The 22,599-nt window shown below is 36.4% G+C and overlaps 2 protein-coding genes across 10 annotated transcripts in view; one reads left to right on the forward strand and one right to left on the reverse strand.

Annotated features, from left to right (window-relative positions):
• Positions 1–9,983, reverse strand: part of zranb3 (zinc finger, RAN-binding domain containing 3) — a 77,645-nt gene extending 67,662 nt beyond the window's left edge. For both annotated transcript variants that reach the window (XM_048168178.1, XM_048168173.1), the window contains exons 1-3: positions 9,898–9,983; positions 9,540–9,654; positions 9,251–9,405 (exon numbers count right to left, since the gene is read on the reverse strand). In XM_048168178.1, coding sequence (XP_048024135.1) covers positions 9,251–9,402 — 152 coding nt within the window. In that variant the 5' untranslated portion in view covers positions 9,403–9,405; positions 9,540–9,654; positions 9,898–9,983. The remainder of the gene's footprint in view (positions 1–9,250; positions 9,406–9,539; positions 9,655–9,897) is intronic.
• A 509-nt stretch (positions 9,984–10,492) lies between these two features.
• Positions 10,493–22,599, forward strand: part of LOC125253926 (R3H domain-containing protein 1) — a 49,008-nt gene continuing 36,901 nt past the window's right edge. For 7 of the 8 annotated variants that reach the window (XM_048168184.1, XM_048168236.1, XM_048168202.1 and 4 more), the window contains exon 1: positions 10,493–10,634. The gene's annotated coding sequence lies outside the window, so the exon portion shown is untranslated. Of the gene's footprint in view, positions 10,635–22,060; positions 22,218–22,599 lie in introns of those variants that run through there. The other variant, XM_048168189.1, reaches the window with a different exon arrangement.

Raw genomic sequence — 22,599 nt, forward strand, 5'->3', positions numbered from 1 at the left:
TTCTGCTTGAATGAGATCTCAAATTATTTTACAGTTTTACAGTAGTAACAATATCTGACTAAGGTACTTTAAAGAAAACTGGTTACTTTACTTGCTTTCACTGTAAAGTTGCTTTAAAGGTCCCGTTCTTCGTGATCCCATGTTTCAAACTTTAGTTAGTGTGTAATGTTGTTGTTAGAGTATAAATAAAATCTGTAAAATTTTAAAGCTCAAAGTTCAATGCCAAGCGAGATATTTTATTTAACAGAAGTCGCCTACATCGAACGGCCAGTTTGGACTACATCCCTCTACTTCCTTCTTTAATGACGTCACTAAAACAGTTTTTTGACTAACCTCCGCCCACAGGAATACACAAGAGTTGCGTTTGTAGAGTGCGTTTGTCGCCATGTCGTCGAAACGCTGTTATTTTCATCCCGCAGTCCAATCACCGGGTCTGATTCCGGCTCAAATTGATAGGGTAAAATTAAAGACATGTTTACAATAACACTGAGCGCGTGCATCTCCACGTTATGGTAAGAGGCGTGACCTTTCCGGGCACGGTGCGCTCAGAGCTGTCGAATCACAACACAGGAACCGCAGGCACAATCAGAACTCGTTACGTATTTCTGAAGGAGGGACTTCATAGAACAAGGAAGTCATCAGCCCGTTTTTATGACAGTGGAAACAGCGGTATGCAGATAAGTAAATTATGTGAAAAATCCTGTGTTTTTTTACACGCGAAACATGAACACATGTTATATTGCACACTATAAACACAATCAAAGCTTCAAAAAACCACGAAAAACGGGACCTTTAATTCCATCTGCATTGTAAAAAGCACTTTAAAAAAATAAAGGTGACTTGACATGACTTTAGGTTTTTATCATAATCTATAGCCATAGATCTAATACTTCAAGATGCAAATAAAATCCCTTCCTAATAATAGTGACAGGTTTCATTCGGATTAACAACCTGTAAAAAAAAAAAAAAAAAAATATTGTTTAGATGCATTTTGTACGCAAACCAATTTGCAACCAACTTTACTAAAAAAAAAAAAAAGACATTCCAATAATTGGTGTGGAAGAAGATAACGAAGTATGATCTGGCATTAAGTTCGACATTAATGAGAAAGGAATGAATAAAATTCTCAAAAAGAAAGTGCCAATGTTAAGTAAACCCAAGGAAATTTCAGTTTACTAATTTACCGTTTTAGCATCGGCGCTGCTCTAAAATCATCCGCGCAAATGAGATTTCCTCTTAAGTCTGGCAAGCCTAATATGAAAAGTAAACAGTAACCACCTTCATTTCCCACGGCAAAAAAAAAAACATTAAATGAAACGTAGCTAGTCATTTGAGATGACACACAGCCGTGTGGACGCCTGTCCTGGTTCATTAGACGGTAGGTGGAGAGTCTCTGTACGGATAAAGTAATTACAGTTGAGGATTGCTCGGGTTATTGGCTGGAGTGGAGATTACATATTTAATTAGAGAGCAATTATCTGGGGCTGTAATCCGCATACTAACTGATTAGTGGGATCAAAGCGTTACACAAGGGGAAATTAATCGCTATATTAGATTCAAGAACAAAAAAAAAAACAAAGGGCGAACCACACACCCGTTCAGATAAAAGTGATAGTTTCATAGAGGTGACTGATGTTGGCTTGATGTTGTAACTTCTAAGCTGCTTCTGTTATCAATAATGTCTAGATCCAACAGAGATCACAAGACACTGAACAGAGACACTGCATTATGAAAAAATGAATATTACATTTTTAATATTCATTTTTAATAAAAATTAATATAAAACAAATATTAAATCTTTCAAATCCTACTGAATCTTAACTTTGCATCTGAGTGGAAAGTCAAATTTAGAATTATATACTTTTCAAAAGTTTTGGGTCAGCAAGATATTATTTTATGGAAAGAAATGAATACTTTAATCATTGTTTATTCATATTTTTGAACTTTCAATTCATCAAAGGATCCTGAAAAAAAAAAAAAAATTGATAATAATTAGAATGATTAGAATGATTTCTAAAGGATCATGTGACACTAAAGATGCTGAAAATTCAGCTTTGCATCACAGGAATAAATTACATTTTAAAATATATTAAAATAGAAAATAAATATTTTAAATTGTAAATAAAATAAAATAAAATAAATAAATATATAAATATATATATATATATATATATATATATATATATATATATATATATATAGCACAATATTACTGTTTTTTTACTGTGTTTTTGATCAAATAAATGCAGCCTTGGTGAGAGACTTAAAAAAAAAAAAAAAAAAAAAATCTTAACCTTCCGTAGACATGTTTGAAACAAAATTGCATTAAAAATGCAAGAGAATTAAAAGTAAAAAAATGGAGCGATATAAATGCAATATAGTCATCCGAAGTCATATGACAACAATGTTGCATACTACGATAATCATTCTGACCAATATTACATTGCAAAACAACTCTGCATAAATATAATAGCACAAATAATAACTTGTGTTTGTATTTGTGGTATTCTAATAATCATTTTGTTATTGACATAATTAAATAATTAAAAATCAGTTGCAACATATCAATCATAAAAAAGCATTATCTGTAAATCTTTTCTATTGTTTGAAACGTCTACCATTACATAATGTTTAACACACTTTTTTTTTACATTGTTGTCATATAACTTCATAACGATATTTTGAATTCATTTAATTTTTTTTTGTGTAAAAACATCACTGCAAATGAAAGGTCAAGTTGAGCGTGTTTCATCGTGGGATACGATACCCACAACAGGTCATCAAACCATCTAATATTAAATGAAGAGAATCAAAGTGAAGAAAATGATATGTATTTATTGAAGAGAGTCATCTATCAGCAGCTGGCACAGTGCAAAACCGTACCTGTCTAGTTAAAGAGGAAATTAGTATCGGCTCACTGAATACAGTCAGACTTGATTACAGTCAATAAAAGCTCATTTATTCTGCAGCCAGATGCACCAGACCCCTTAAAGGAAGAAAACCCTCAGAAGTAATGCCCTTACAAATTTTACTAAGGGTTTTCTTAACTTAAGGGTCAGCAACAAACACATTACGCCAAATCTATCTGCGTGGAAAGTGAGAAATTGCATTCAAGTGCTTTCTAGTGTCTATTCAATAATACATTCAATAAAAGATGCATTATTTATGGCAGCTTAAAGAATACAAAACATCTGCCTGTTTGTGGATGTAAAAATACACAAAAACAAAAAAGTTTTTGGTTGCTGAGACGTGCATAAAATGTTAAAAAAGGCATAATATAAAACCTATCAGCTTTGTTCATAAAAGTAAAAGTAACATTTAAAACAATATCTCAATGAACACAAAAACAATTTCCAAAATGTTGACAAGACCAATTTTTATATAACATCTGTTTAACTTATAACATGAAAGTAAGGTTAATAATATAACTTGGAGAACAAAATTTTCAGTTTTACTCAAATTAGGGTTATGCAAAAATGAGTACACCCCACTGAAAGTCTCTGAAGCAAAGCTAAATTTTAGACTACAAATGTCTAATTTAACAAGAATTCAACCACAGTTGAGTCTAATTATTCATTACACGGGTGTCCAGCAGACAGTTGACTATAAAAGGGTGTTAAAACCCCTTCCCATTTCATGCTGTCAGCAATGGCACCACATGGAAGAGAAATGTCACAAGACCTGAGAAAGAAAATTATTTCTTTACACCAGAAAGGTGAAGGCGACAAGAAGATCAGCAAAGCTTTACTTATCAGTCAGAATACTGTAGCAAAAGTGGTACAAAAATTTTAAAAAGATGGAACTACAACCATCTCACAGAGACGTCCAGGTCGTCCACAGAAGTTAACACCTCGACAGGAGCATCTTCTGATGAGAAGGGTTGAAGAAAATTTGCATGCATGTTCACTGCAGTTATCTAAAGAAGTAGAAAGCCAAAATGAGGTGACTATTTCCCGTGACACAGTACGGCGTACACTGCAGAGGAATGGCATGCATGGGTGCCGTCCACAAAAGAAGCCTTTCCTAAAGCTCAGGCACAAAAAAAGCCCACCTAAAGTTTGCCAGGGCCCATGCTGACAAAGATGAAGACTACTGGGACTCTATACTCTGGAGTGATGAGACCAAGATAAATGTTTTTGGAACTGATGGCTTCAAAACTGAGTGCCGTCGCAAAGGTGAGGAATACAAAGAAAAATGCATTGTGCCTACAGTGAAACATGGTGGTGTCAGTGTCCTTATGTGGGGCTGCATGAGTGCTGCTGGTGTTGGGAGCTGCATTTCATTGATGGCATCATGAATTCAAAGATGTACTCTATACTGAAAGAGAAGATGCTACAATCACGCCGTGCCATTGGTCGTCGTGCACTTTTCCAACATGAAAATGATCCTAAACACACATCTAAGGCCACTGTTGGATTTCTGAAGAAGAACAGGGTGAAAGTGATTCAGTGGCTCCTGATCTGAACCCAATCGAACACCTATGGGGAATTCTGAAGAGACAAGTTGAGCATCACTCTCCATCCAGCATCCAGTCTCTAAAAGAGGTCATTCTTGAAGAATGGAAAAAGACAGATGTTGCAAAATGTCACCAACTTGCTCATTCCATGCCTAGAAGAATTGGTGCGGTCATTAAAAATCATGGAGGCCATACAAAGTACTAGACGTAGTAGTTTTTGTTGTGGGGTGTACTCATTTTTGCATCACCCTAATTTGAGTAAAACTGAAAAATGTGTCCTCTAAGTTATAATATTAACCTTACTTTCATGTTATAAGTTAAACAGATGTTATATTAAACTTAGTCTTGTCGACATTTGGAAATTGTTTTTGTGTTCATTGAGATATTGTTTAAAATGTTACTTTTCAAAGGGGGTGTACTCATTTACGCTGAGCACTGTATACTAGTTAATAAATATATGTTTTTTAAAGTAAATAAATATTTATAAAATATTTTACATTTAAGAATGAATTTTTGTTCAAGTATTTTCTAGAGCTATTTGTTCAATAATATGTTTTACCATTCAGTTGATTCGGTTTCGTTTTTCTGGAATTTGTTACTCTTTGTTTCCTGTGTTTCCTTTGTTTCTAGAAAGTTCTCACTTGTTGCCATAGCAACTTGATCGATTTGTTTCACCTGTTCCTTGTTTAGCCTTTTGTTTCTCTGTGTATATACAGTGCTTGTCCTTGTTTATGTCATTGTTTTAGCTGATTGTTATAAAAAAAAGTACTTTTTTTTTCATGCCAACTAAAAAAACTATTTCAAAAAAACCTGTGCCTTTTAAGAAAAGAAAAACACTACGCACAACATTAAGGGACTGTTTACACGACACCATTTTCAACTAAAAACAGAAAACTTTTTATGCATTTTGGACAATAGCATTGTTTGTAATTATAATAACCCAGTCAGTAATTGTCTGTTTTGCTCTCTCCCTTAAATAAAGCTATTGAAACCAAAAAAAAAAAAATCAGACATCTGTAACTACATCCATCCCATCAGCCACCGTGACTCCTTTGGGATTCTGTAATATCCGTCCCGCTGAATGTCTGTCTAATTAAGTGACTGACCCTATCTGCACCAAAGAGAACTCTATGTGTCCTACCATCGATCCGGGACCCCTCAGCAGCGTTGACTAACTGACCCGTCTGACCCAGAACATTGACTGACAGAACTGGAGTAAATTAGATTCTCACCTGCTTAAATCAGGCTCAGGTTAAGAGATAGAATGATAGACGCACATATAGATTGAAATATAAAGAGAGAAAGGCGTTTAGTTTCTAGATACAAGATGCAATATGTTTATTAGAAACATACGGGTACAAAAAGTATACACACACTGATGAGCCAAAACATTATAACCACCTGCCTAACATGCTGTTGGTCCTCCACGTGCTGCCAAAACCAACGCTATCTCACGACCAATTCGTACGTATTTTACGAGGTGGCTAACTCGTATGAATTCGTACGACCTCATTTGTACGAATTCATACGATTTGTCTAAACCCCAGTGACGGGTAGGTTTAGGGACAGGTTTACAGGTATGTCATTCGTATGAATTCACATGAATTTGGCAACTCCTAAAACACTTACAATTTAGCAAAAAACGCATGAAACGAGTGAGGTCGTACGAATTCGGACGGATTAGCCACCTCATAAAATATGTACAAATTGCCGTAAGATTGGGTTTGCCAAAACAGTCCTGACCCGTCGAAGCATGGACTCCACTAGACCCCTGAAGGTGTGCTGTGGTATTTGGCACCAAGTAGTTAATAGCAGATCCTTCAAGTCCCATAGGTTGCGAAGTGGAGCTGCCGTGGATCAAACTTGTTGTTCCCGCACATCCCACAGATGCTCAATTGGATTGAGATCTGGGGAATTTGGAGGCCAGGGCAACACTTTGAACTCTTCATCATGTTTCTCAAACCATTCCTGAACAATGTGTTCAGTGTGGTAGGGTGCATTATCATGCTGAAATCCTGCATTATCCATCAGGAATACCACTGTCATGAAGGGGAGTACCTGGTCTACAACAATGTTTAGGTAGGTGGCACATGTCAAATTTACATCCACATGAATGGCCGGATCAAGGGTTTCCCAGCAGAACATTGCCCAAAGCATCATACTCCCTCCACCGGCATGTCATCATCCCACAGGTAAATCGTCATCCCCGGGTAAACGGCGTACACGTACAAGACCATCCACATGATGTAAAAGAAAACAGGACTCATCGGACCAGGCTACCTTCTTCCACTGCTCCAAGGTCTAGTTCAGGCACTCACTCATGTAGGCGCTTTCGACGGTGGACAAGGGGTCATCTTAGGGCAGTGGTTCGTCCAGCACTTCGCAACAACACAACTTTGTTTCCACAGTGATTTTCAGCATGTTTCCTATAAATCCGATCTGCACCCACACTGAAACAGATTTCCAGAAATGATTTCGCATTTCATGTGATTTTTTGCCTTTCGCACATGCTAAATCTGATCGGATTTCAATTGGATATGCACAAAAATAGGATTTGGACTGACAGAACTCTGACAGGTCTGCGGACACATAGTCCCACACGCAGCCGAGTACGATGCACTGTATTTTGTGGCAAATTCCTCCCATAACCATCATTAAAATTTTGTGTGACTTATGCCACAGTAGGCCTTCTGTCGGCTCGGACCAGAAAGGATAGCCTTCATTGCCCTCGTACATCGATGAGTCTTGGGCGCCCAACATTTTTTTGCTGGTTTGTGGTTTATCGCTCCTCTGACCAATGTTGGTAAATTCTCACTAATGCTGACCGGGAACAACACACAAGTCTTGCTGTTTCAAAGATACTCTGACCCAGTCGCCTTGTCAAATTCGATCAGATCTTTATTCTTCCCCATTTCTCCTGTATCCAACATATTGATTACAAGAATTGTTTATTTACTTACTATCTAATCTACCCAGACCTCTATAGATTTGGTGTTTGCAAACAGCGATGATGTTTTTTGTGGGCAGAGCCTAGCTGGTTGCAGAAAATGACAGTTGAGCAGTAGAAGTCTATGGAAGCCACGAAATAAAAGAATAAAAAAAAAGTTAATTTCGAGTTTATATCTCACAATTCTGACTTTTATTTCTCGCAAATCTGAGTTTACATCTCACATTTCTTACAAAGAAAAACAGAATTGTGAGATATAGCCTACTCGTTATTCTGTCTTTTCTGAATTGCAATTTATCCCGCAATTCTGACTTTTTCCCCCTCAGAATTGTGAAATAAACTCACAATTGCGAGTTATAAAGTCCGAACTAGGAGTAATAAACACCCAAATGCAAGAAAAAAAAGTAGAATTGTGAAATAAAAATTATTATGTTTAAAAGTTATCTATGTAAAATATTATAGGTTTAAATTATTTTAATTATAATTATTTCATGCCGTGTAACTGCTATGTATGTATGTCCTCTGAACTGCATGTGTGAATTATGTAGATTTACTGTTTACATCAAATTCCTGCTTTAATAGTAGATTAATCCTTGCAGGTGTCATCAGTCCAGTCTGTGAAACGTCTCTGTTTATCTTCAAAGGACGTTTTCAACGATGGTTTTCTTTAAAAATGAAGACTATATTTTTTGCATTCCGATTCCAACATCCAGAGGCACAACAAAACATTTTTCTCTTATTCTGTGGATTTTGCACATTTTCCTTCAATTGCTACCGCTATTTTTCTGCAACCAGTATGCGCGCGCAGCTGCAAGTGACGTAATTGTGACGTCTGCTCCAAAGTGGTCTATATGTGGCCTTGTTAGATGATCAACGATCTTTGCTTCACCTGTGGCTGGTCATAACATTTTGGCTCATCAGTGTAAATGTTATGATATTAGGGAAGTTAAAATTTTAGAAAAAAACAAAACAAACAGACAAACAAAACACTTAAAATATCCAATTACTAAGCAAAATAATTCATTTAAAAATTAAAAAAACATTTATCCTTATTAATGATATTGAAACAACAGATCATCTTTTTAATATCCTATCATAAATAAACTTGACAAGGAGGTTTTTGAGTGGATTAAAAAAATTATTGATTTGTCTTTTTCTTAGAGAGTAAACATATTATTTAAGTACTTAAGTTATACATCATAAACTATATATTAATTCTTATTCTATAAATTCTTTAGCCAAATCAATTTTCAATTGGTGAACTGGAATTAAATATTAGTTCATTGAGATTAATGAAAAATAATAATGCCACTAAGTTATTAAGATTATTGAATATTATAGGAATGACCTAATTTTTAAAACTTGTTTTATTTGTATCATTTTATATTTTATTATTATAATTATTATTTTTTATTTCATTTTTTTAATGCATGGAAATATTTACAATACTGGTCAAAATTCTGGAAAATTACGTTGTTGTTTTTTTTAAAATGTTTTTGAAAGAAGTCTCACAGTAATATTGTGAAATTCTGTAACAATTTAAAATAAATGTAGCCCTGACTGCCAGTGTTCATGTACAGGTCACATTTGTATGCATCTGAGATTTGTCTTAATGTTTCAAAAATATGTACACTTATGTTATATAAATGCTACTCATTTCTAACATGCATATTTCTCTTGTTTTGCCTCATTTGTTGTGTAATGATACACAAATGAGGCGAAAAGAACAGAATTGAACATCCAGATGGAAAAATTGATTATGAAAAAGAAAGAAAAAAACAATTGTGGGGGAAAACCTAGTTTCACATATATAATAGAAACTTTAAAAAGTAAAGAAGTAAACTAACCGTCCATCCCTTGATAGGGCAAAACAGACACCCTCTCTCTGGAAGGGCATCAGCTTTTCCTGCAGTTTCTGTGGAAGGAGTTGAAGTGCATCCTTGCCATGGAGAGAAACCCCCTCTGGACCTGCTTTGACTTGACTTCTCATTGTTTTCATACTCTGTATATTACATGCAGTAAGATTCATAAAATTAAATGAGATGCATTGTGGTTTGTAGTTTAATAAATTATCCACATTAAGAAAACAAAACAAATACATAATATAATAATACTGCATTTCTTATTCACACTCACCAGGAGACGATCATTTCTGAATTCCTACTGCCATGATTTGACATTTCGCGGCAATACAGTGAGTGGCGTCACAAAACACGCTGTGCGTCATATCCACGCGACGAGTTGCAATTTGCTGGAAATGGAAATATATATCCGCAGTCAAAATAATCTTTGTTATTTTTTAGTTTTGTTACTGATAATATTTTGGCATATAATAAATTCTACTGCCAACTAACGCTTAATTGAGTGTCTAGCATCTTCAAATGTGTTTATTTAAAAAGTTAAGGTGCCTTGGGGTTCTTCTATTTATTTTTTAATCAGGCAAACATGTATTTTTAATCCAATATATTAAGTTGTAAGAGTAAATGCCACTCACTAGGTTTCTTTCACCCTTCAGTGGATCTTAGAAATGAAAACAAAACCTAGAGCGGAGAAGAGTGAAAACAGAGCAGTACTTCCGGGACGTGAGTAGTGGTCACCGATTGGTTAATCTCGTGTCACGTGACATATTTGTTACAAGATTCAAAAGGAAAAGTTTACACTTCCAATAAATTCAATAAATAAATAACATATTTACTATTATTCATGTTTAATTTATGAATTACGAGATATTTAAATCTTATTCGTCATTAAATTAAATAATTATATTTCATTATACGAAAAATAGAAAAGAAATTAAAATATTTACATTAAAGTGTTTTTATGTATATATAATAAACTTGTTTTAATAATTTCTTTACTTTCCCTATCATTTGTATGTTATTTTTAATACGAAAAAAACCCCTATTTTTTGCTTTTTAATTAATGCTTTGAATTCTTGCAAGCCTTTACTACATCTCAATTTAAAGTGGCTATAATAGTTTTTAATAATTTATGATTAAATATATAGATTTAGCTCTCGTTCAATTTAACTTTTGAGCCACTCTGCGCCCTCTTTCGGTATAATTGTCCTACTTCACCGTCCAGAATTGTATTTTCCCTTCCAGGTGTTTGAATATTTTGTCTTCAATGCCGCTGACAGACCGACAAGCTTTGACTTCAGCCTTTAGCAGCCATTAGACTCAATATTTCTCTTCATTCCTTCAAATATTTATTCGTCTATCTATCTTACAGGTAAGCCTCCGATACATTACAACCCTTAACCCTTTAATATCACGATTTTTGGTGTTATTCCTGTGAATTTGAATGGTATTGTAAAGCTGTTTGTGTGTTTAAACTCATTTAGCTTTACCATGTGTGCTAACACACCACAGTATTTTAGTCTAATTTTAATGATTTTAAAGCAAATATCAGCCTCAGATGACTGACAATGTGTCGTTTTAGTGTCAAAGAGTGTTTTATAAACAGCCTGTGTGTTTTGCTTCTCGTATATTTGAAGTAAATGTGATAAATGATCTTGTATATCAGGGCCAAGGAGAGATCAGGCACATGAAGAGTAAATAATCATGCAGGTGTATAAATCACACATATGTTCATGCTTTAATATGCTTTGTTTATTATGATTTCATCTAGCCGTAATGCTGATGTGTTTTTGTAGCTTTAGGGTTGATCTTTGTAGGCTTATGAAGCTCCAGGCTTTATTCATAAGGGCCTTTGCAGGTGATTAAACCACCAGGAGGAGGTGTGTTTTGGTTATTAAAAAATATTTTTTTTTTTATTAAATGTTATTTTTATGATTGACATTTATCTAACCTGTTCATTTACACCCTTGTTTTTAAACACAGATTTTAGACACCAATTTTTTATTTCTCTCTGGCAGATTTCAAACTTAGCAATTATTAACCTTTTTTCTGTACTTTCTTTCATGCACATATAATGGCTATATAAAATGCTGCATAGTGTATATACTTGCAGATTTTTCAAAAAAATGCTGTAGATATTTTTGTAGCGCACTCACCATGCTGGAAAAGGAAAGTCGAGCATGTTGCATTGTGAGATACAGTATCCTGAGCAGTGTGCTTTGTTGTATGCTTCATGTTTTTTAGGCAAATAGATGATCCTGGTATTCAATGCATACAAAAATTTGCATACTATGCACAGTATACATACTATATACTGCAGGAGTCGGATTTTTAAAAGGCTTGATACCTAATTTCAATATTGGCTCTTCATTTTGAACACTTTTTTTTTTTTTTTTTAAGCAAGCTAAACAGTACAGATTTAAAATATAAATTAATAACTAAATGAAGATATAGCCTACTTATAAAGTTATTGGTATCGGGTGAAATTTCTTTGTTTTTTTTAGTTTTGTTTTTTTCGCTGAATAATAAATAACTTTTTTTATAGAGTAAAATTCATCTGATTTTGGGCTGCTTTCGCTCATCCACATTTCTTAGTCTGATCTATCTATTTATTTATTTATTTATTTATTGTATGGTTTCATACTTAGTGAACTGCCTAGTTTGTCATTTTAAGCATCAAAGCTAGTGAGCTCCCTATCTAGACAGCTCGTATTTGGTGTCATATGTAGTGAGCTGCTTTCCTAGACCACATTTTTGCACATCAACCCTAGATAGCTGCTTAGCTGCTATTTTTTTTTTTATCATATATTTTTATTTTATTTTGGGGTTTTTTTTTCATATATTTTAGTGTTTTATTTCATTGAATAATTGTAAATATTGTTAAGTATTTTAGTTTTTGGTTGCTTTGTCTCATTCACATTTTTACTAAATTTTTTTTCTTTGGCATGAAATCATTGTTAGTTTGTTTAGTCACCAGATGCTTTTTAACCCATGCAGATTCAGATTAGGGCTACACGATATGGGAAAAAAATTGACATTGCGATATTTTGTTTTTCTGCGATTCACCAGATGACTTCAGTAGTTCTATTTGGAAAGAATTAATCATTATAGGAGAGTGAATCTGCATTGAAAATAATAAACAAATTACAGGAATTAGATAAATGCATACAAATTAAAAGATTAGTTCACTTTAAAATGAAAATTACCCCAGAGTTATATTAATAAATATTCTGACGCATCCAAGCTTTATAATGGCAGTGAAAGAGACCAGTGAGAATGAAGCTCAAGAAAGTGCATCCATCCATCATAAACATAATCCACATGGTTCGGGGGGTTAATAAAGGCCTTCTGAAGCGAAGCGATGTGTTTGTGTGAGAGAAATATCCATCTATTTATCAGGTTATAAAGTAAAATATCTAGCTTCTGCCAGACCGCCTTCCGTATTCAACTTACGAAGAAAGTGTAACGCCTCTCGCAGTTCAAAACGCTTACACTATGTCCTATGCCTTCCGTACGGGACGTCAGTTGTGCTATTTTTGTAAGTTGAATACGGAAGGTGGTCTGGCAGAAGCTAGATATTTAACTTTATAACTTGTTAAATATGGATATTTTTCTTACACAAATGCATCGCCTTTATTAGCCCCCCGGAGCCGTGTGGAGTGCATTTATGATGGATGGATGTGCTTTCTTGAGCTTCATACTCGTTGGTCCCGTTCACTGCCATTATAAAGCTTGGACGCATCAGGATATTTATTAATATAACTCTGATTGTGTTCATCGGAAAGAAGAAAGTCATAGGATGGCTTGAGGGTGAGTAAACCTTGGGATAATTTTCATTTCAAAATGAACTAATCCTTTAAGCAAACAGTGCTTAATTTTTCAGGGAAAGTCTTAACAAAATTCAGGTACAGAAATTGAATAATCAAATGTAAAATAACAAGTCTTCACTGTATCAATTAAATTTATTTAATCTTTTTACTAAAGTGATTTTCTCTTTGTATTTTGTTGTTTGATTAACATTAATGACACAGACAGCAGCAGTAATTTTAGGCTGCTGTCACTTTAAGAGCTAATGCACGGATCCAATGCGATGATACGCATTTCGCGAGTATGTGTCCGTTCAAACTCAAATAGAGACAGAAGAGAATGGAATTTGTTCAGCACGCACGTCTTCTTGCACTTGAATGGCTTAAAATCACTTGAATGTTTAGACTGACAGGACCTAAAACGTGCAAATGATAAAATTTCACTCTATGATGGTTACACTTTGCAATTAATCCAAGAATCACGTGCGTTTCAAACCATGGTGCCTGATCCGTACGTATCGCAGTTCAACCACGGTCCACATGACATCGCACATCATGCGATGTGACTATCACGGATGCGCACATCGCGATATCAGTGCTAAAACGACTTATCGTGCAGCTCTAATTCAGATCAATTACAATGACAACTCAAGGTCACAGTGATATCGCATATATTATAATCTGCAGCATTTTGCATTTAAAACCAAGTTCTTTGACCATTCAGATTTCCAGCAGCCAAACAATATATAACCTGGATCTGGTACGTGGACTTAATTTTTCTTGTAAAGCGCTGACATGATGCATAGTCTTGTACTGGGGTTCTTTTTGACCTTGCGATTGTTCAGCTGTTATTTTATTTATATATATTTTTAAACACTCATGCAGTGTATTGTTAGGCGTCCTGGTTTCCTGTGCCGCCGGCCTGTTTCTGTCACGCCGAATATTAATGTTTGTGCGCGAGAGGCGCTGCGGTAAGGAATGATCCACGAGCTCCTGTTCGTACGAGCTCATCTGCATCACCACAGGAGGATTCTCACCTGCGAGCCCCTCACCCCCTTTCACCTGAGCATCACTTCATTCTGCAGCACCGCATTCATTATAGACAATGAGATGACTTTTATTTAATGACTTTTTACCTACTAGGTGCTTGTGCTCTCAGTTCAACCAATAACTGCCATTTGGGTTAATAAATTAATCTAGTGCTGTGAAATGCAGTTGAACTGGTGTCCAAAGGAAAGCAATATCAATTTGTTAAATTTTTGTTTGTCATTGTGAACTTTACCTGTTCACCATATGTGCCCTGTTCACCCATTAAGCTCTGTGAATTTAAAGCTGGACAAAGAAGTGTAACAGTGATATGTAGTTGAATTGGTGTCTAAAAGACGCCATAATCACTTTGGTAAGCAACATATTAGTTTTGAAGGCTACCTTTTTGCCCTGTTCATCCCAAAACTAGTTTAAATGTAGAGCAGGATTTTGTGTTAGTGGTGTCCAAAAGAGGTCAAAATCACCAAAATATATAGATAATATAAGCTACAAGACATTGGAAAATATTAGATACGGACTATAAATGCCATTTGTGCCATACACATTTCATTGCTAAAAATCATCCAATGCCCTCTGTTTTAGAATAAATATCAAAATATCCATAAAAAACAAAATTGTAGCAATAAAATGCTTCTCGGAGTAAGTTTTTTCAATAGAGTCGATTCATTCATTTCCACTGGCAAAGTAGTATTTTAATTGTTTTAAACAATTCAGTTCAAATCAATCAAATGTATGCCGTTTTTCTGATAAGGTGAACATGTCTTTTAGGATGTTCATAGGCCTTTCTGTTTCCACTAAATATAGCCTACTTATTTATTGCAGTGTAACTAAAATTGTCTGACTCGGCAAGTATTTTAAAAAGGAAACGTGCAAATCTTTTCTTCAAGCTGTATCCTTCAAATACAGTGGTATTTTTCATAATTGTTTAAAGATCACACGACATGAACACCTCCGTGCAGCTGCGGTTGTACAGTAAGCTGTTATAATTGGACCACCAAATCCAGCAGTGTCTACCATAATAACGAAGTGTGCATCACTGATCATCGTTCTCGCTAAAATATTTTGTCATACCATGAGATCTGCAGTTTAGTTTAAAGAGGAATTTTTGTGTGCTTATCACTCCTCACTGTCATTTAAACAGTGCGTCACACGAACAGTGATCAAAAGTAGCACATCCACTATCTAAATTCATATCATTTTCCTTTAACTTCTGCATTATGACTTTATGTAATTTCAGTGCTTGATCGTCATCAATGAAAGTGGAATATTAATATAAATGTGTATATCAAAATGAAAACAGTTTAAAGGTGCCCTAGAACTTCTTTTTAAAAGATGTAATATAAGTCTAAGGTGTCCCCTGAATGTGTCTGTGAAGTTTCAGCTCAAAATACCCCATAGATTTTTTTAATTCATTTTTTTAACTGCCTATTTTGGGGCATCATTAACTATGCACCGATATACAGGTTGCGGCCCCTTTAATTCTCGTGCTCCCCCTCCCCCGGAGCTCGCGCTTGCCTTGAACAGCATAAACACAGTTTACACAGCTAATATAACCCTCAAAATGGATCTTTACAAGATGTTCGTCATGCATGCGGCTTGCATACATCGGATCATGTGAGTATAGTATTTATTTGGATGTATTACATTTGATTCTGAATGAGTTTGAGGCTATGCTGCGTGGCTAAAGCTAAAATTACACACTGTTGGAGAGATTTATAAAGAATGAAGTTGCGTTTATGAATTATACAGACTGCAAGTGTTTAAAAATGAAAATAGCGACGGCTCTCTTGTCTCCGTGAATACAGTAATAAACGATGGTAACTTTAACCACATTTAACAGTACATTAGCAACATGCTAACGAAACATTTAGAAAGACAATTCATAAATATCACTAAAAATATCATGTTATCATGGATCATGTCAGTTATTATTGCTCCATCTGCCATTTTTCGCTATTGTCCTTGTTTGCTTACCTAGTCTGATGATTCAGCTGTGCACAGATCCAGACGTTAATACTGGCTGCCCTTGTGTAATGCCTTGAACATGGGCTGGCATATGCAAATATTGGGGGCGTACATATTAATGATCCCGACTGTTACGTAACAGTCGGTGTTATGTTGAGATTCGCCTGTTCTTCGGAGGTCTTTTAAACAAATGAGATTTATATAAGAAGGAGGAAACAATGGAGAAAGTGTAATGTAATAGTGTAATGAAAGTGTATGTAGTGTAAAAGTGTAGTGTAATGAAAGTGTATGTCATTTCCATGTACTGAACTCTTGTTATTCAACTATGCCAAGGTAAATTCAATTTATAAATTCAAAATTCTAGGGCACCTTTAAACTCATTCTGTTTACTTCATTACTTTCTCACTCTAGTAAAGGAGTTTGTACACATGGGTCAGAGTTTGTGTGCAGGTGCGCAAATTTTCCCATCAAGGTTGTTTTTTAAATCCCATCTTTTGCATGCATCTCTTTCAGGGCATGTTTTGTGCGTACGCAACAGTTATAAATGAGGCCCCAGGTTTCTAGCAAAATATTAGTTATTGTTTTGAATGTTACCTTTTCACCCTGTGTGCCTTGTTCCCCCAAAAAGTAGTGTGAATGTAGAGCCAGACTTTGTTAATGAGAGTACAGTGAAATACAGCTAAATTGCTGCCCAAAAGCGGCTATAATCAACTTGTTAATGAGAGTAGAGTGATAAATAGTTAAATTGGTGTCCGAAATAGGCTATAATCACCTTGATGCGTTTTTGGCAAAATGTTAATTAGCATTTTAAAAGTTACCTTTTCACCCTGTGTGCCCTGTTCACCCAAAAAGTAATGTGTATTTAGAGCTGGACTTTTGTATTGGCCAGTGTACATTGATTTAATTGGTGTTCAAAAGAGGTCAAGATCTCCTTGTTATGTTTTTGACTAAATATATGCTATCATCTAGAATTGTACCTGTTTGCCCCGTGCACCTTGTTCACCCAAAAAGTACTTTAAACCTATAAGCCAGACGTTTGTGTGAAGGAGCAAACAGTATTATACAGTAAAACTGAATTAGGATCAAAGTCAACCTGTTATGCTTTTCAATAAAAATCTGTCATCATCATGAACGTTACCCATTCACCCTCTGCACCCTGTTCACCCAATAAGTACTGTGACTTTAGAGCAGGACCACTTTATGTTTTTCAGGTAAGATTTGTTATCTCCTTGAGAGCATCTTGTGTCCAGATTTCCACAAAATTCTCGTCGACTCATTTTTCTCGGATGCATCCAGGTCTTGGAGCCGCCCAGAGGTGTCACCTAGACCAGAGAAATGACCGTTGTGACCGGTCACCTTTAAATGTCGACACGTTTTCTCATTCTGTTCTTACATGGCTGGAAAAGCCGGCAGACAGCAGACCTTCTCTCTTCCCTACGTATTAACGAGAATAATGACTAGTTTGGTGAATTATGGCGGTGTGGTATTTTGGGGTGCTACAGAGTTATTGACCTGTTCTCTCTTTCGGTAATCAGCGTGGAGCTGGACATTTCTCCCTAATGAGATAATATCCGATACAAATTACTACTGTGCTACCTCCCGCTGTCTCCGCTGCTTCAGTAATCCATATCTTTTTCATTTATTCTTATTGTTTTACATAGGTAACGTTTCTTGGTCATGCTAGTCTCGAAGCAAAACGCTAACTGCCCCTGCCCCCAACATGCTTATTAGAAGGTGTCTGCAAATCCCGACCCTTATCCCGAGGCTATTCCCACCATGCTTGCGGACACCGTCAGGGGGAAAGCAGAATAAACGCTGCTGTCACATTTCCTCCGCAGGCTAACGGCATCTTGGGCTACAATTAGCCAGCAGTGCCAGCCGTCCCCCCCTCTGGTCTTTTGTTATGCAAATGAGACGCATGTAATGCGCCGTTTAGCTGGAATTTTTGCAGATTTTCTCTTTCACTGAAAGGATCCGCTTGGTGAATGGGGAGTTTTACTTTAACTTGACTGGCTTTGTGCAACTGTCAGTTCGACTTTTATTCCTTTTTCTTCAGCAAAAACGGTGGTAGTTGTTGTCGCAGTCAGTCACCATCATGTCAAGATTATGATTGTTTGTTAATTTGTAGTTTTGTCTAGATATATTGTTTTGTCTGGAAGCATGTTTGGTTTGAATTGTCTACCTAGACTACGGTTTTGAGCATCATGCCTAGTGAGCTACCTACGCTGATGACATTCTGAGCATCAAACATGTTGGTCTTCCTTCCTAGACAGAGTTTCTGAGCAAGAAAGCTAACTACCTAGGTGGCTTTTTTGCTAGCAAACTTAGACCAGACAGCGTTTTTGGGAAACAAATCTTGTGAACTGCCTAACTAGGCTGCATTTCTTTAACATCATAATTTGTCAGCTTCCTACCTAGACAGCATTTTTAGACCTCAAACCTAATGAGCTGCCTATCTAGACAACATCTGGCATTATTGAGATCCCTATCTAGACAACATCTGGAATTATTGAGATCCCTATCTAGACAGATACTTAGAGAACTGCCTAAGTATACTCAAATTTGGGCATAAATCCTAGTTACCTGTCTTCATAGGTAGCATTTTTGGGTGTAAAACCTCCTGACCTCCCTATCTAGACAGCATGTTTGAGTGTCAAACCTAGTAAACTGCCTACCTTGACAGTGTTCATGGGCATTTTACCTACTTAGCTGCCTTTCTAGACAGCATTTTTGACCATGAAACCTAAATGGAGTTTATGGGCATTTTACCTTGTTAGCTCCCTATCTAGTCAGCATTTTTAGGGATCAAATCGAGTGAGCTCCCTATCTAGTCGGGATGTGCTTGAGTATTTGAGTACATGGACACGACAGTGAAGATTGATCATGAAAACGATGATCTCCGTGAATTAAAAATATATTTATTTTTTTCTGATTGGTTATTGTGGCATTTTGGTCGGTTCCTGAGGTCTGATTGGTTAGCGTTACTGCGCATGCGCGCATCAATATTACATCATTTTTTGTCATGGTAAATAACACAAAATTATTGTATTTGCATTGTTGCAAGGGTAGGTTTAGGGTTGGGGTAGGTGTAGACATTAATACATCATATCTGATAGGTACCATTTTCACTGTCGATTTGTACTTGTTCTAACGAATAATGACAGATTCTGCCACCACCACTGTTTGCGTTATTGTAAGGGTAGGTGTAGATGTTAATAAAGCCTTAAAAAACATTAATATCATACTGGAAGCACAATCTGATAGGTAGCATTTTTTGCTGTCGAATTGTGCTACCTACTTTTTCAATGGGAGGTAGCAAAATCTGACAGAGTACAAATTGTCATAACACCAGCAAAATAATGTGAAACTATATTTGAAAGCGTACAGTGATGCCTGAATCACTTTGATAATGAAAATATAGTTGTGTGTATTCATTTACTCTTCAGCGTTATCTCAAACAGCAGTGCCAACATTATTGACTATGATTGGGTTATTTAAGACAGTCATATTCCTTTTAGATGTTTATTTTTCCAAAACATTGATATTATTAATAATTCATCAGTTCATATTTTTTCAACAGGCCTATGTTTTAATTAAAATCGTTTCTCATCATGGTTTCGAAAACATGCAGGGATGTCTGGAATTACTTGATGAAGTAGATGAAAATACAGTTAAGTGCAAGATGTGCAGCACCATTCTGCCATGTACATAACATAATGAGAACATTATAGAATGTTGTGAATTCTTTGTGCTTTAGTTGCCGTACGTGCATCAACAACAGGAGTAACACATTCTGGTTAGCATGTAACTTGGTTCAAGTTCTCTTGCATTTGCGTCGTTTTGTGCAGATACCAGTTGTAATGCTGTTAAGTTTATGTTGTGTATCTAGGATATCTGATTAATCTCATACTTGTCGTATAACAGGCTTCAATTTGTTGGTGTTCATTCACTCTTCAGCTTTACCTCATGCTGCTATTGATGCATTATTTTGAAACATTGATGCATTTATTATCTAGCAGTGTTATTTTTCTAGTCATATTTTCACATTTTGATAAACTTTTTTTATGTCAACATTCATTTTTTGTAACAGTGTATTAAAGGTGCTAAAGAGGATGTTTGTTTTAAACATTTTTGCAATATTACTTGAAACTGTCTTTACTAACTGATAAAAGACTATTTATTAGGTGCACTGAAAGGATTGATATTAATATACATCATCTGTGCACGAGGTAGGGCCTTAAAAACATCAGCCAATCGTTTACGCGATCATCGCGTAAACGATTGGCCCTCTGGCTTGTCAATCACTGCCATGATGTTCGTGCGTGGCTGCGCGCTCCAGTAACTTTCCACACTCTACAGGCGCCACATGCAATGTTTTTGTCAGGAGACAGGAGTAACAACTGCAGATTATGAGTTACCTGCGGTGAGTCCGACATAATGAATCCACTAACACGACACAGCGAATGCCGGTGGTAAACACTCGTGTTCCAATACTCGTGCACGAGTTTTGGGAGGCGTTCCCTCGAAATGAGTTGTGAAGGAGGGGGGTTGTTCTTATGCATGCGCTCATTTCAAAAACTCACTAACAGTCTTTGGATTCTCAGTCGACGAAAAGATCCTCTTTAGCACCTTTAATTAAAATATTTTTGCTATCGCCATGATTTACACGCTCTGCCCCAAGCCCTGCCCCACGAGTACTCGAGTACTTGTTTTTGAGAATTATCTGTACTCGAAATGAAAAATTGACAAAAATTCCCATCCCTAGCATTTTTGGGCATAAAACCTTATGAGACACCTACCTAGACATGATTTATGGGCATTTTACCTGGTTACCTCCCTATCTAGGCAGAAAATTTGGTGTCATACCTATTGAGCTGCCTACAGAATGAAATTTGGGCATCAAATCTAATAAAATGCGAACAAACAGCATTTCTGGGCGTAGACAGCAATTTAATAGGTTTGTCGGTCCCACTTTATATTAGGTGGCTCTTAACTACTATGTACTTACATCAAAAAATAAGTATAATGTACTTGTTGTGTTCATGTTGTATTGCAAAACACTTTTGCTGCTATTGAGGTGGATACTGGTAGGTTAGGGACAGGTTTGGTGGTATGGGTGGGTTAAGGTGTAAGGGATGGGTCAACAGTGTAATTATAAATGTAATTACAGAAATTAATTACAGATGTAATTATATGCAGGCATTTTTCAAAATATAAGTGCAATGTAAAAACCATGTATGTACGCAATAAGTGCATTATATCAAATGATTAATTTAAATGTAAGTACATAGTAGCTAAGGCCACCCAATATAAAGTGGGACCGGTTTGTCTGGAAATTGTTTAGTCTTAAAGCACATATGTTTGGCTGTAGTTAACCATTCGTTCTTTTTCTTTTGGGCTACATTTCGACAGTAACGCGCAAATCGTTTTCCGTGACCCACTTTTCCCGATGACCTCACGTCCCTGTGTCAGTCAGCAATGGAACGGGGGGGGGTTGCTTGTTAAACCGGGGTGTCTACCTAACCACCCTCTACCTCTACCTAACCAGCAGGTAGTATTTGTTTGCAAAGATGTGCATAGAAACATGGAGATTTTTGAGGCACAAGGGGACGTCACTTTAAGTAGGGCGTGTGTGCGACTGCGGCACTGAGTTCGACGGGTAGCTTACATGCACCCTTTGCAATGGAATAAGGTGGATTTGCAGTGCTGGCGTGCTCCTACCCTGACAGACTGTCCCACAGTGGCACTTCGCCACAGTTGGTCGTGTATGTGTGTGTGTGTGTCTTTGCCGTCTGCCTCTCTCTCCGGTCCACGGGGGCCATCTGATTGGCTCTCGAGGGTGGAGCCCTGCTTAGCGCTGACATACTGCACCCAGCCCTCGGGGCGTTCTGATTGGCCGGGGGAGGGATGACATCACAAAGGCCAGCTGTTGATTTGGCGGAGAGTGTGTGTGCGTGAGAGAGAGAGAGGAGAATCAGGAAGGATTGCGGCAGCGATGGCTTTGGGCAGGTACGCGAACGCTCCGCGCTCAGACGGAGGAGAGCAGAGCTGCACTGAGCGCACTCCGTTTGATGGCACTCGGTCTGCTATGGAAACTAATGATGTGAGCCGAGCAGCGGATCATGAACGACAGGCAGGTGTGTGTGTGAAGTCTTGAACGTGTTGAGTTGCATGCTGATGTTTTTTTTCTTGCTCATTTTAATTGAGGTGAACGTAAAAATAAATACGTAAAGTAGTAAAAAACTTGAACGAAATATATTTATTTTTACTATGGAACACTTTAGATGGAAAAAATTGTAACATTTGAGATTGGTCTTCATATAAATATATGCAAAAGCTTGAGTGCTAAAATAATCTAAATTAGTTTTTAGTCCTAATTCCATTTTAACTTTAAACCTCGGTTAAATTCATTGTGACTAAATATGCGTGTCAGCAAATTGCACTCTCTGCTCGTGTGCGTGTGTGCGCACACACTTTGTGATGACATTCTCGTAATTGCTCTATTTTATAATTTAAAAA

Source organism: Megalobrama amblycephala, linkage group LG2 (genome assembly GCF_018812025.1).
Source record: "Megalobrama amblycephala isolate DHTTF-2021 linkage group LG2, ASM1881202v1, whole genome shotgun sequence".
In the NCBI taxonomy this organism is placed as follows: domain Eukaryota; kingdom Metazoa; phylum Chordata; class Actinopteri; order Cypriniformes; family Xenocyprididae; genus Megalobrama; species Megalobrama amblycephala.